We start from the raw sequence: 13,613 nt of genomic DNA, 5'->3' as shown, positions 1-13,613 counted from the left end.
TCTACTTAGACTGGCAGCAGCTCTCCAAGGTCTCAGGCTGAGGTCTTTCACAACACTTACTATCAGATCTTTAACTGCTGGAATTGAACATGGGACTTTCTGCTTACCAAGCAGAGGCTCTACCACGGAGCCACAGCCCCTTTCAAATATAAGATATGAAAAGGTTTGATTCATTAGTCTTCAGTAAGGAAATGAGCATTTTGTGCATTATTTTCTTTCTTGCTTCGGATTGGACAACCAGTGCATTGGACTTGCCTAATGGCCATGCTTACAGTGGAAGAAATAAACTGCATACCTATACATAAGTTATTTTGCACATAAAGATTAATTTCTATGTGATCAATTGAAATGCATGGTATGAGAGCCACTGCTTTTTAATATGATGGGCTCAAATAGTGTTTATTGAACTTCAAAATACTTTTTAAAATATATTGGTGAGACTTCCACAAACACAGATCTACCCAGTTATGCCGCTTACATTTACAACTCTGAAACCCCCTTTAATTGTTTGTAAGGGCAATTATTGGAAGTTTGCACTGAAACAAGTCACTGACCTCCTACATTGTTGTAATCCTAGATAAGTCAGTGGATAATACTTGTGTAGATGGGAATTTCAATGCCCTTGTAAATGTTGAAGCAGAAGAATGTGGTTAAGTGATGTGTGCTGCGGGGATTCTGGGATAGGAAGGGCCTGGAGACTCTTTCCTTTTTATTAAAAGTCTATGTTCTTGAAGTCAATAGAACATCGGTATCGGCCATCAATGAATTTGGAACATATATAATTTGGCAAGCATGGGCAGGTATGATGTTGTCGTTTTCCAAAGAAAGGAACCTTTAAGAGAAAACAGAAACACGGAGAACGTTAACAATATACCATCATTGGCATCCAAGGGAAACAGAGTATGAACTAGGAAAGGAATGTGGATAATAACAGCCATTAAGCCAAATCTTGACATTCTTATCTGTGTGGCCTGACACAACCAAGCAGCAACTATATAATATTATTGTGATGTAGAGTGAATTGAAAGACAAGTGAAACATTTAAAAGTCCTTAAATTAAAAACCAGGAATCTTAAAAGTCCTACTGAATCAGTTTATCTAATCATATATCCTGATTTCCATTGTGACTAACCTGATTACCTTAGAGGGTCTGAAAACTGGGCATAGATAGCAAAATTTCTGCCTGTTGTCCTCAGCAACTGCTATTCACAGGCCAAAAATCAAGGTTCCTTGGGGCAGAACAAAGGAATCATTCAGAACAAAGGAACCCACTCCCATGGTAAACAACTTGCTATGTACTGTGATTGTTTCTGATAATTACAGCAGTAGAGGTTCATTTTTACTTTACAGTAGCCCATTTGCTGGCCTTTCATAACCTCCACATCTAACCTTCCAGGCTCACTGAAATGTGTTTGAAATAAAGTAGTATGATTTATATGGCACATGAAGAACTGAAGGATCACACAAATGACTGCTAGATGCTGGTTGGACTAATTACATGTATATAGTCCGAATAACATATTTTTCTGTAAGCTTCCACAAGTGGGAGGCTGCGTGCAATGAAAATAAGACAGGAACACAATGAAAAATTGTCTTAAGCCTTGCCCAAGAAATTGAATTAAATATCTAGGAATCTTCCTTACTATATCTCATTTCTCAGTTTAGGCACAGAACAGTTGTAATAGTGGCCTGTATCGTATCACTCTCAGCAGCACTGAAACTTTTCTTTTCACTTAAGGAGCCATTCTCCAAGTTAAATAGCTCTTCAGCCACAGAAACTAGAACCAGAGCAGTTGGAACTGGCTAGTGTTAATGTCAGGAAAAGCCATCTATGGATACCTTGTGACTAATGGGGTGGCATTCATCTCCCTCTTGCCCTAATGGGGTGCACATCCGGAGCCCGCGGAGCCACAAGCTGATGGCACAGCATGTCCGACCTCCACACTGGAGATCCCTCTCACAGGCCTAGAAGGAAGCACCACAGCAGGGGCAATTAGCCAAAAAAAATTAAAACATTAAGAAAGCAAGTAAGACTGAGAGAAATAAAATGGTGGGGAAACAGATATATCAGCAGATCATATATCCAAACGAAATGTTTGCTTTTCTTTAGAGATGGATCCAGGATCCCAGAATACTCCACATGGAGCAGCAAAAACCTCTCTCCAGCACTGTTTCAGAGTGGAAAATAACCGGGGGGGGGGGGGGCGGGGAGGCAGGAGCTCTTCCAACCCACTGCAGCAAAGTTTCAAACCTCGAAGAACTTTGCTTTATTTTTAATAGCCATTTCCCACAGCTGCTGTGTGGCTACAGGGAACCCAAGTGGCAGCAGGAAACCTGGATTCAACTCTTTAAAAAAGCAAGTATCTAGTTTCTTCCTGAGTGACCTCCATAAACAAGTTTCTAATAAACATTAGATAATTATGACATACACAATAGCCTGTTTATGTTATAGCTTGACTGAACAACATAGTATTATGGTATTTTACTGTGCTGTAAATGGCCTTGGGATTTTATTTTATTTACTAAAAGAAGTTTATAAATTAATTTAAGAAAATATATGGGATGAAAAAGGCAGAAAGTCAGTGCTTTCTGATTGCTTTGGAAGTGTAGAGTACAATGTATAAAACCACACAATGAGCACTGGACACCCTATAACAGGGGTGTCGAACTCATTTGTAATGAGGGCCAGATCTGACATAAGTGAGACCTTGTTGGGCCGGACCATGGTTGGGATGAGTCATGTTGGGCCGGGCCATGTGTGTATCTATTTAAGATTAGATAGCAGAGACATAAATTTTATGAAGAACACAGACAAACACAAATATATATATTTTTAAAAAACTTAAAACATGCTTAAAATTTTAGCACTCATTGGTCTTAAAGATGCTTTCTTTGTATTTCTCCCATGGGATCCAGGGAACTGGGCAAAGGAAGCTCTGGCTCTTTCCTTCCTTCTCCAAGGGTCTGGGGGAGAGGAGCCTCAGTCAATAGAAGGAAGAGAGGGTTGGCTCAGTAGTTCTGTTATGCAATTGAGAGAGCCTGCCAAAGCAAGCTATTCCTCCCCCCTTTCTTCCCAACGGAAGAGCCTCAGCCAATGAAGAAAATAGAGGTTTTGCTCTGTAGCTCCTGTGCAATTGAGCAAGCCTTGCAAAACAGGCCGTTATGCAGAAGGAAGCAAGATATAGCAAGCCGTTATGAAGAAGGAAGCAGATGATGCCTAGTTGCTCGGAGCCCTGATAGGAGCCTTCTGAGGGCCTGATTTGGCCCCCAAACTGCATGTCTGACATCCCTGTCCTATAGGATTTTTTACTATCTTAAAACCAGTGTTATTGCTGCCTGTCTCTTGTATAGATCAAGGTAGGAGTTTGTAGGTGAGTTTGTAGATGCTCTGAAAAGACTGTTGCTCAAAGAAAGAAAGGGCGTTTTCCCACAGAGCTTACCTCGGAGCGACGTCCCTCTTCACCACGCAGCATCTGCGCGGATTTCCCACCAACTGCTCCACATAACCAGGAAGAGCCGCGGCTTTTGCATCGCTAACGTAAACTGGTTTTTAGCGGTTTACATCTGCGACGCAAAAGGTCCGGCACTTCCTGGTTATGCGGAGCAGTTGGTAGAAAATCCGCGCAGACGCGGCTGCGTGGTGAAGAGGGACGTCACTCCGAGGTAAGCTCTGTGGGAAAACACCCAAAATCAAAAGCCATATGCACTAGTGCAGGGGTCCCCAACCCCCAATCTGTGGACCAGGACCGGTAGTGGCCTGTTAATAACTGGGCCATGAGTTGTATAATTATTTTATTATATATTACAATGTAAGAAAAAGAAGAAGATAATGATGACATTGGATTTATATCCCACTCTCCACTCTGAATCTCAGAGTCTCAGAGTGGCTTAGAATCTCCTTTATCTTCCTCCCCTACAACAGACACCCTGTAATGTAGGTGGGGCTGAGAAAGCTCTGACAGCCCTTTCCAAGGATAACTCTGTGAGAGATGGAGCTGACCCAAGGCCATTCCAGCAACTGCTAGTGGAGGAGTGGGGAATCAAACCTGGTTCTCCTAGATAGGAGTCTGTGCACTTAACCATTACACAAAACTAGTAGAAATAAAATGCACAATTGTATCATCCCAAAACCATTGCCCTCCCCCCCACACTCCGGTCCATGGAAAAATTATCTTCCACAAAACCGGTCCCTGGTGTCGAAAAGGTTGGGGACTGCTGCTAGTGTGTCCAAGTTCCTGAACACACTTTGAGAATCCCTCTGGACTATGGTAGTAGACAAGAACGTATGTGTTCTTGTTTAGAGGCTAATTATTGGCTTCTTTGAAATTAGTGTTGGTCCTCAATAAAATAAGTAGAATGAAGTATATTAAGTAGCATATTGTAAAAATTAGAATTAAGCCATTTAAGGTGAAGCATGCCAGAGAATACACAGATCTTTTCCGCACTGGTCTGTTTGCTTCTCATGTGCCGCGGGTCTATTTTCCCCCAGATCAAATTTTGTTTCCGCACTACCGCCTCAACTTTGGTGTGTTGTCCGGAGCAAATGGTTCCACATTGACTAATCCTTCTCAAATTTTGCTCCTTTCCCCCTTTTTCTGGGCATCTAATTCTGCCCCTTTCTTTTTCTTTTTGGTTGCATGCGTGGTTACGCTATAGCATAACCAATAGGCACTTCGCTCTCTGTCTGCGTTCTTATTGGTCATAGGTATTTGGCCACCACTGCTTGAATTTGGGGGGGTGGGGATTCTGAAGAAACAAAGCTCAAGGAACACCATATTTTCTTAACCTTTTATCTCAAGCATGCTCACAAACAGATGTCAGAGGGTGCATGGAGCAGTAGGCATACTGTTTTGGAATAATGGCAATATCTCTGTCTTCAACAATCTCTGTGATAATTACTTCCTTGCACACTCTCTGAGGACAAAAACACCGTGGCCGGAATCTGCATTCCTCCTCTTCAATGAAGACAGTGTTTTCATTGACCAACAAGCTAATCTCCTCGCGTCGCAAACGCAGGAGATGGCACGCTCTGGCTGGAAAGAGATGCCATGATTGCTAATTACCTGGTGGGGGCAGAATTCAGGGAAACATTAACAAAGCACGACGCACCAAAATTTGTAGAGCCCAATAAAAAGAAGGAATTTTGAGGGTGAAACAAGAAGCTAGACAGCAACATATGTGCTTCATGCATGGTTGGATGAGTCAAAACATTGAAATAAGCAAGATTAAAATTATTTTAAAACATTCACAAGGCGATGCAAAGGGAGGGACGGTGGCTCAGTGGTAGAGCATCTGCTTGGGAAGCAGAAGGTCCCAGGTTCAATCCCCGGCATCTCCAAAAAAAGGGTCCAGGCAAACAGGTGTGAAAAACCTCAGCTTGAGACCCTGGAGAGCCGCTGCCAGTCTGAGAAGACAATACTGACTTTGATGGACCAAGGGTCTGATTCAGTATAAGGCAGTTTCATATGTTCATATGTTCATATGTTCAGTGGCAATGAGTAGAAATTGATTTCAAAATAGCATATATTGGAATGATACTGCAGAAGCGGCGGGCGATGACCTGAAATTACGTTGCAACGCAAAAGGTCTGCAGTCTTTTAAAAAAAAAATCGCAAGGCACCATTGCGGCTCAGCAGCAATGAGCAGCAAGCGATTTCTCAATAACATGGCATTTAATCGGAATGATGCTTCAGAGATGGCCCGAAATTGCGTTGTAACGCAAACGGTATGCAGGTTTTTTAAAAAAAGAGGCCCAAGGTGCCATTGCGGGCGGTAGCGAGAAAAGCATTCGCAGCGTCACCATATGCATCATTACGAGGGAGAATGGTGGGTGCTTTTTTAAGCTCATGGGTAATGACGGCTAGCCGTCATTTAAAATATGTAAGATGGGTGTGTGAGAGAAGCTGGTCTGAGGACTTTGTAAATTGGCTTGTGAAGAAGCTGCAACGCAGCAGAATGTGATTAAAGCCGGTGATCGTGTGAAGGCAAGATTTTTCCTTCGGAAGCCAACATCAGTGGAAGGACTTCGTTTGGGATTTACTTTTGAGTAGTATTACTCTTCATAGACCTTTTGAAATTTTTCAGAGTCATCCTTTGGAACTGTATTCCTTTGTTTGGGACTTTATGTTCTTTATGCAATTTATTATATTGGAATGAATGTATGGAGGCTTTTTGCACATTTATAATAGAGATTTTTGTAAATTTGTTATAAGTGTTTTGTATTTCTGATACAGTTGTTTTTTGGATTCCCAGCTAGAGATTGGCAACCCTACTTCCACACTACCCATTCAGTCTAGAAATATATAAAATGTCCATTACTCCTCCTTCAGTTCAATCCAATACTTCTTTCCTTACACATTTGAGAGGAAAATTCCTATTCCAGAAAGTGAAGAAAGGAGACCAGTGTTGAGGAAATGCATCCTGCACTTGTGTTTTTTACGATGGACTTGTTTCAGCATGAGATATTACCCATGAGCTTAAAAAAGCACAGTTTTCAGAGCCATTATCTTCATTTTTGGTAGGATATGAGACTCATTCAAATTACCACTCTGAAGATGAAGCTTGCTGGTTGACCTTAGATGCATCCTACACTCAGGAAGCAGGGAGACATTATCCAAGGCACCCCTGGCAAGTAGGCTTGCCAATCCCCAGGTCCCAGCGGGGGTTCTCAATTTTCCCAGGCTCCTTCCCGCCCCCAGTCAGCTGGCCGGCGGTGGGGAAGCCTTGTCCCCACAGCCATCATGTGCCTTTCCCCCTCCAGAGGCTTCAGTCTCTACTTGAGAAAGCCTTCTTCTTTGGATGGTGTGTCTGCGTCTTTAAGGGTGAAGGGGAGCGGGGGGGGGGGAGAGGCAGAATGACATGGCTGTGAAAGGAGCCCAGACCCTCTGTTTGTTGCACAATCCTTGCAGAGGTCGTTTGCATACTGTGAAGGTAAACTTGAACCTTTGGTTGCCCTGTGTTACTGTGAAAAACTTGAAAGTTCAGCAACTCGTGAGTAGAGGTGCCAATCCCCAGGTGGGGGCAGGGGAGCCCCAATTTGGAGGCCCTCCAGAACTTCAGGGTCATCAGAAACGGGGGGCGGGGGAGGGAGGGAAATGTCTGCTGGACCATAGGGTATAATGGAGAATTAATTCCGGAATATCTGGGGTTGTGGAGGGGTGGTTTTTTGAGGTAGAGGTACCAAATTTTCAGCGTAGCATCTGATGAGTCTCCTCAAAACCCTCTCCACATTTCAAAAAGATTGGACTACGGGGTCCAATTTTATGAGCCCCAAAAGAAGGTGCCCCTATCCTTTATTATTTCTAATGTAGGGAAGACATTAAAAAGGAATGTGGTCCCCTTAAATGTGATGGCCAGAACTTCCTTTGGAGTTCAATTGTGCTTGTCACAACTCTGCTTATGGCTCCACCCCCAATGTCTCCTGGCTCCACCCCCAGATTTTTGCTAATGCAGCCACAACCTCATTGGTCAAGGTTTCCTAACCTCACTCCATTGTCAGATTGAATAAGGAGCTGTGGGTATTTTCTGTTTTCTTGTACCAAGAGTGGTGCCATATATCTGATAATACTTGCACATGTACAGGGATTAAGATCATTCATACATGTTGCATAATACTGTACATTCTCATATGCAAATGTATGATAATTCAGAAGGAATGCTTACTGTAGCCCTAGTTTGATCAGCATGATAAAGGCTGCTAGCATACTCAGCAAATATCAAACAATGGTCATGACCCAGCAGTTTCAATCCCTGGTATCTCCAGTTCTGAGGATCAATAAGAGAGGACATAAAAGACTTCCCCCTGAGACCCTGGAGAGCCACTACTAGTCAGAGCAGACAATACTGCCCATGATAGACCAGCAATCTTACCCAATAAAAGGCAGCTGCATGTGTTTAAGCAAGTATACCAGTGGGAGAATGTGCTGGTTTAGTTCTGCTTTACTGTTGTTTCTATCAGGAGTGAAAGTTCTGGCCTTTTCTCTTCTCATCTCAATAGTAGCACGTACAGCAGCAGATAACTGAGAATAGGGCCTCCTCGCCCTCCCTATCTCTTCTCAGTTTATCTGGAAGACTCTGGGACGATGGTAGGCAGAAGTACTGGAGAGAAGTGGAATAGGCTGAAGGTCGGGGTGGTGTTTTGGCAAGAAAATTAATGGAGATAAGAGAACAGCAAGGGAAAACCCTCACATCCCTTTACTAGGCAGAGTTTAATGCTTCCTTCATCTCCACAATGAAGAACATTAATACTGCAAATACATGAGATGATTTGAATGGCAAAGTGGGAGCTTTTCAACAATGGATCTATTTGTGATGAGGCCCACCAGACTACCATTTGCTGATTCTTAACAAAGACTTGACATGCCAGGGTCAAGCTAAACCCAGAGGATGCTGTGATCATATTAAACTTCATTATCTGTTCTTCAATAACTTCTTTTTGGATAGCTTGGTCACCTCTGATCTTTGCTTATGGAACATAATAAGCTGACAAATGTAGGCTACCCTGTAAAGGCAGAATGGATCCTGCTATTTATTAATGACTTGGGTGAGATATCCGAAGATTGCTTCCAACCATTATTTTTTATTATTGTAATTTTTTCCTGCTAGTGTTTTACAGTAGTGGCACTAACAGGGGTTAATCATTTTAAAATATTTACTGACACTATCATACAAAAAATGTCTGACTCACATGCTACAGCTGTCATGATTTAAATAGATAAAAGTCAGGACAAATACATAATAATGCCATTTCCTACATCTGTTAAAATTGAAACAGTTTAAATTAAGTAAAGACAAGGGAAAAATAAGCATCAGTCTTATTCAGGGAAATGCTAAACAAATACAAATCAAATCCTGCCAAGCCTATTCATGAGTTCTCATGCTGAAACCATTAGAAGTATTTAGGGAACAGGAAATAATCTATCAAGAATGAAGCTATCAGCACTTAGTTATTAGAATTCAAGGTTTGACAGTTCCTTCCTTGTTGGGTTTGTTATTTTGTTGGGGAGGCAGTGTTAAATTGTTGTTGAAATGGTTGTACTTGATAATAGGGATGAGCAAATGAATTCATTTTAATTTTTGCTTGTTTTTTCTTTAAAAAAAATTCTCATATGGTTTCATTATATCTGTTATTAAAGCTATTTGTTTCAGCTATTCAATTAGTATTGTGTTTCTGTTGGTTTCAATAGGAAATATTCCAGCTGCAATCCCCCATCCATCCCAAGAGGGCTGAAAATCTCTCCATTGTACCCTTTATACACAAAGATCCTCTCTGACAAAAGTCAGACTGATAAGCAGTCCTTTTTTATAGCCAAGGTTGACTGAGGGAGGGACTTGTTGACCCAACAAAGCTAGTAGCATGGCACAGAAGGCACAAATAGAATACAAATAATAACTACAATCCCATCAGACAGGCATCACATTTAGTAGAAACATGGGATCATCTCTGTACTGAATATGCAAGGAATGGAATCAGATGAAGACACAGTTTGCAGAACCATCACACAATCCTTCTACTTGCTCTGTGACAATCCATGGATGAGGATTCCCTCCTTTCCCTTAGGATGGAAGTATACATTATATATAGCTAGGATATGTAGATCTTTAAAAAAAATTGAAAGGGAATGAATGGGACATGGGACCACAACCTCTGAGCCACTGCAGCTTCCCTGTATAGTTCTAAATGCTAGTGTTCCCTGGCATTTCCCCCACTGGGGATGCAAACAAAATGCCTGCCTTTGTCTGTTCACCCCAGTGGCATTGCTGCCTATTGCCAGAGGAGGGGGAAGTACACCACTATCAGCTTTCTCCAGTGCTTCCTATACAATACAGCGTACAAGTAAAATGATTTCCCATGTGCTAAGCAGACACAGAATCAGCGAATTAAATAGCTCAAGCAAATAGCAGCCACTGTGTATAGTAGATCAAACCCCTTTTCAAGTAAGGATATGGTTCATTTTTCAGGTTTTATATTAACAAAGAGAAGGTTTTGGTTCATATTTTGTTTAGTTAAATCACTGATTTCAATCATTTTAGATTGGAGTAACTTTGCATAGGATTGCACTGTAAAAGGCTTTGACTCACCATTAAAGACTATTTGTAACAAATAAACATTTCAAGCTTTGAAAGGAAACACTCTTTTGTGACACTTTCCTTTCAACTTAATAGGTATCCGATAAATATTGTATTCTTAGAAAAAAGAATCCAGTGCAAACATATTAGAATGCAGTGGCTTGGTTCACATATAATGAAAAACCATACTTTAATTCAAGTAATAGCTAATTGATCATCTTCTCATACCATCATATTAACTATGAATGGTTCAGTACCTCATACTAGATCTGAAGCTGGTTTGTTAACCACAGGTAGTTTTAACTATGGTTTTTCATTATGTATGATTGCTGTATTTGTGGTTTGTTTTCCTGCTGTCACTCTGTGCTCATCCTGCCTTTGTGGTGGACAAGGGGTATTTATTCTCCTGTTGACAGAACTATGTCAAGACAGGAAACTTGGGTGTGAGTTTTGTTGCGTTTACATGTGGGAGTTGCAACAAAATTGGCTCCTGGAGCCAGTTTCTTAGGTTTGGGGTGATCGTCACAAAAGCCTTGCTGCTTCATTGACTAGTGGTGTGAGGGAATGGGTGTCACTCAGACAACAAATGAACTGAAACTTCTCTAGAGAAGCAGAAGTTGTTAGCATGTCAAGGAAAAGGATTCTAAGAGTCTGATAGTTTAATATCTGCAGATTTTTAAAAAAATGGGCGGACATTGGTACATGTAATCTTTCATAGCCAGTTTGGTGTAGAGCCAGTTTGGTGTAGTGGTTAAGTGTGCGGACTCTTATCTGGGAGAACCGGGTTTTATTCCCCACTCCTCCACTTGCACCTGCTAGCATGGCCTTGGGTCAGCCATAGCCCTGGCAGAGGTTGTCCTTGAAAGGGCAGCTGCTGTGAGAGCCCTCTCCAGCCCCACCCACCTCACAGGGTGTCTGTTGTGGGGGAGGAAGGTAAAGGAGATTGTGAGCCGCTCTGAGACTCTTCGGAGTGGAGGGCGGGATATAAATCCAATATCTTCTTATCTTCTTCTTCATATACGGTTTGAAATGACATTATTCTAGGAGGGCTGTATGACTTGATATTTCTGTACTTGACAGCTGTGGGAGATGCCTGAAGAGTGCCTAAGCATAGTTTTAAGTGTAAAATCCTTCCAAAGCACTATCTGATGGTTCTGTAACTGGACTGCATTATAAAAACTGAAAAGGTAAGCCCCTTTTTATCCTTTAATACTTGAACAGTTGTAGCATTTCATAAATTGCCATCATAAACAAAGATCACCTAGAGGTAAGGATTTGAGTTTCACTTTAAAATTAGTCATGTATATGTGACCTGGGCTCAGTCTTATGCACACATATTGGGAGCTAAATCCCATTCAGTTCAAAGGGGCTTGCAAGTAAATATGCATAGGGCTACAGACTCAATTGATTATTTTTTTTACCACGTAGAGTTACTGCATCAGGCTCCTTCTATATCTGGTCCATGTTTTAAAATACATATTACTTTAATAAGTAACACTGTAAGCAACCATAAAATCACAGAGCATTTTAGCAGGTTTATTGCACTTAGCTGGTATGCACAAATTGTTTTAAGTGATCTACTCATGTAAGCCATGTAACATAATACATGAACTCATGGAAGGTCTCTGGAGCTTCCCCCATGCTTGAATTTTTATTATCCCAGAAGTAACTGCTGTGATCTTCTGTGAGTCAGTAAATCAGGCATTAATTGACATATGGAAGAACATAATGCAAATCTTTAGAAGTGCAACATCTATACCAGTTCGGCATTCAGTTCTTCCCATCAATTTTTCTAGGCAATCTTATGTTAGAAATAAAACTGATAAAGCTAGAAACTTCTTGTCCCAAAAGAAGTATGTGACATTAAGTATGTGTTTCTAGTGAGAATGGAAAAAGATAATCATATGACAAAGAAATAAAGCAACTTTTACTATCCAATGTTGCTAGCACAGGTAGGTTCTTAACCCAAATTTAAAAAGAAAAATTAAAATAAAACATTATTTGATCTGCTTATGTGTATTAAACACTTGAATTTGTATCTAACCAGAGGGTTACATTTGGATTTTTTTTTTCTTGAGTCCAAGGGTGTTAAAAATACCCTTTTGAATAAAGCAAAATTTTCCATGACCTTCCATACATTCAGGACCTGAGACTTTGTCAAAAACTCAGAACAGCACAAGTGTTGCAAGAGAACTAGAATACAGTAGCTGACTTGCTGTTTTTATGGCTATATATTTTTTTTTATTTGCAGGAGCATAAATTGTTTTTTATATAATGAATTTCCAGATGTGCTTTTTTATTTGTAAATAAATTAACAATTTAATTTTGGTATCCAAACTGAAACTCATCCTGAAATTTCCCTTGATTAATTTAATGTTTCATACACCCTGATTTGTACATTCTGATTCAAACATCCAGTTAGATGTACCTGCATTACATAACTACCATTGATCCTACCTATTAGTGCCTATCAGTCCAAATTCTGTAACTGCCACTGAAAAGTATTTTAACAATATTTAATGGCAGTTTCTCACAGGAATGTTGAAATATTTTACATTATAAAATGCACTAGCCCCAGGATCTTTGCTCTGAAGGTCATTAGGATGCTTATCTCCTTCTTTCCAGACTTTCCATAACCACAGTTTGTCTTCATTACAAATGTTTAGTTCCCCATGCATGGTCAGACTTCTCCAACAATTAGACAAGAAAGGGAAATGAAAGCAACTTACCCCAGTGATCACAGCACACTTGCATAAGGTTATTAAGAGAGAGAAGCACAAGACTTGGATAACTTTTTTCATGATGCTTGAGATGATCAGTATTCGTCCTCTTCGTTTTTCTCAGGATCTCTCTCTCATGTCACAGTTACAATCACTGTGATGCTGCAAGTCTTTTCTCCTCTTTCCTGCCTTGCTGGGTTCTCTATGAGATCTGATCACTTCCCCCTCTCCTGGCTCTCTATTTAACATCTCAGCCACTAGTTTGTCTCTGTTGCTGATGTGACACTTGCTATGATGATCCCAGAGATCACAGGAGGAGAATTGAAACTATAGCATAAAATATGAGGAGGGGACAGTCAGACTTGGTTCTTTACAAGGTTTATTTGGCATAAAAGTAGAACACACATATGTTTTGTGGGTGGGTTTTTTTAATGCAATGTTGATGGCCTACATATAATGTAGCAGTTGGATTCATGTAGTTCTAATTATTTTTACATATGAATTTTTTCAGTTATGTGAATTTTGCAAGAAAGATGCGTGAAAATCAAACTTCCTTTTTTATAGTATCAATTTGGTCATCTCCTCATATCACTTCATATTTCCAGTAGTTATGCAGCTGTACAGGAATGACATTCAACATGTGGCTGACTGAGCAACCACTGCTAATAAATGGCAATAATTTAAATGGATTGGATGTTCTTCTGAGTCACTGTGGTCAGATCACATCTCATTTAAGACCAGCTATATCTCAGGTATATGTGCTGCTGTCTTGCACAATTGACAGCATTCCTTGAGTTATTGTATAGTCAGAACTTTCAGGATGAG

General features: G+C 40.7%; 1 protein-coding gene across 1 annotated transcript; it reads right to left on the bottom strand.

Annotated features, from left to right (window-relative positions):
* Positions 1–383: 383 nt before the first annotated feature.
* PROK1 (prokineticin 1) lies at positions 384–13,048 on the bottom strand. Its single transcript, XM_060233296.1, has 3 exons — positions 12,798–13,048; positions 1,840–1,965; positions 384–832 (listed from the first exon to the last, which is right to left on the bottom strand). Exons 1-3 carry the CDS (start codon positions 12,867–12,869, stop codon positions 713–715), a joined length of 318 nt encoding a protein of 105 aa, XP_060089279.1. The 5' UTR covers positions 12,870–13,048; the 3' UTR covers positions 384–712.
* Between the last annotated feature and the right edge of the window lie 565 nt (positions 13,049–13,613).

This window comes from Heteronotia binoei, chromosome 2 (genome assembly GCF_032191835.1).
Source record: "Heteronotia binoei isolate CCM8104 ecotype False Entrance Well chromosome 2, APGP_CSIRO_Hbin_v1, whole genome shotgun sequence".
Lineage (NCBI taxonomy): Eukaryota > Metazoa > Chordata > Lepidosauria > Squamata > Gekkonidae > Heteronotia > Heteronotia binoei.
This window is presented reverse-complemented; position numbering and strand designations above follow the sequence as displayed.

Excerpts from the sequence above, each read along its gene's own strand:
- PROK1 (XM_060233296.1), bottom strand. The coding sequence starts at position 12,869 with ATGAAAAAAGTTATCCAAGTCTTGTGCTTCTCTCTCTTAATAACCTTA. Across the intron at positions 1,966-12,797 it reads AGTGTGCTGTGATCACTGGG|GCCTGTGAGAGGGATCTCCA; the intron begins GTAAGTTGCTTT and ends GCTTCCTTCTAG. Across the intron at positions 833-1,839 it reads GCCACCCCATTAGTCACAAG|GTTCCTTTCTTTGGAAAACG; the intron begins GTATCCATAGAT and ends TTTCTCTTAAAG.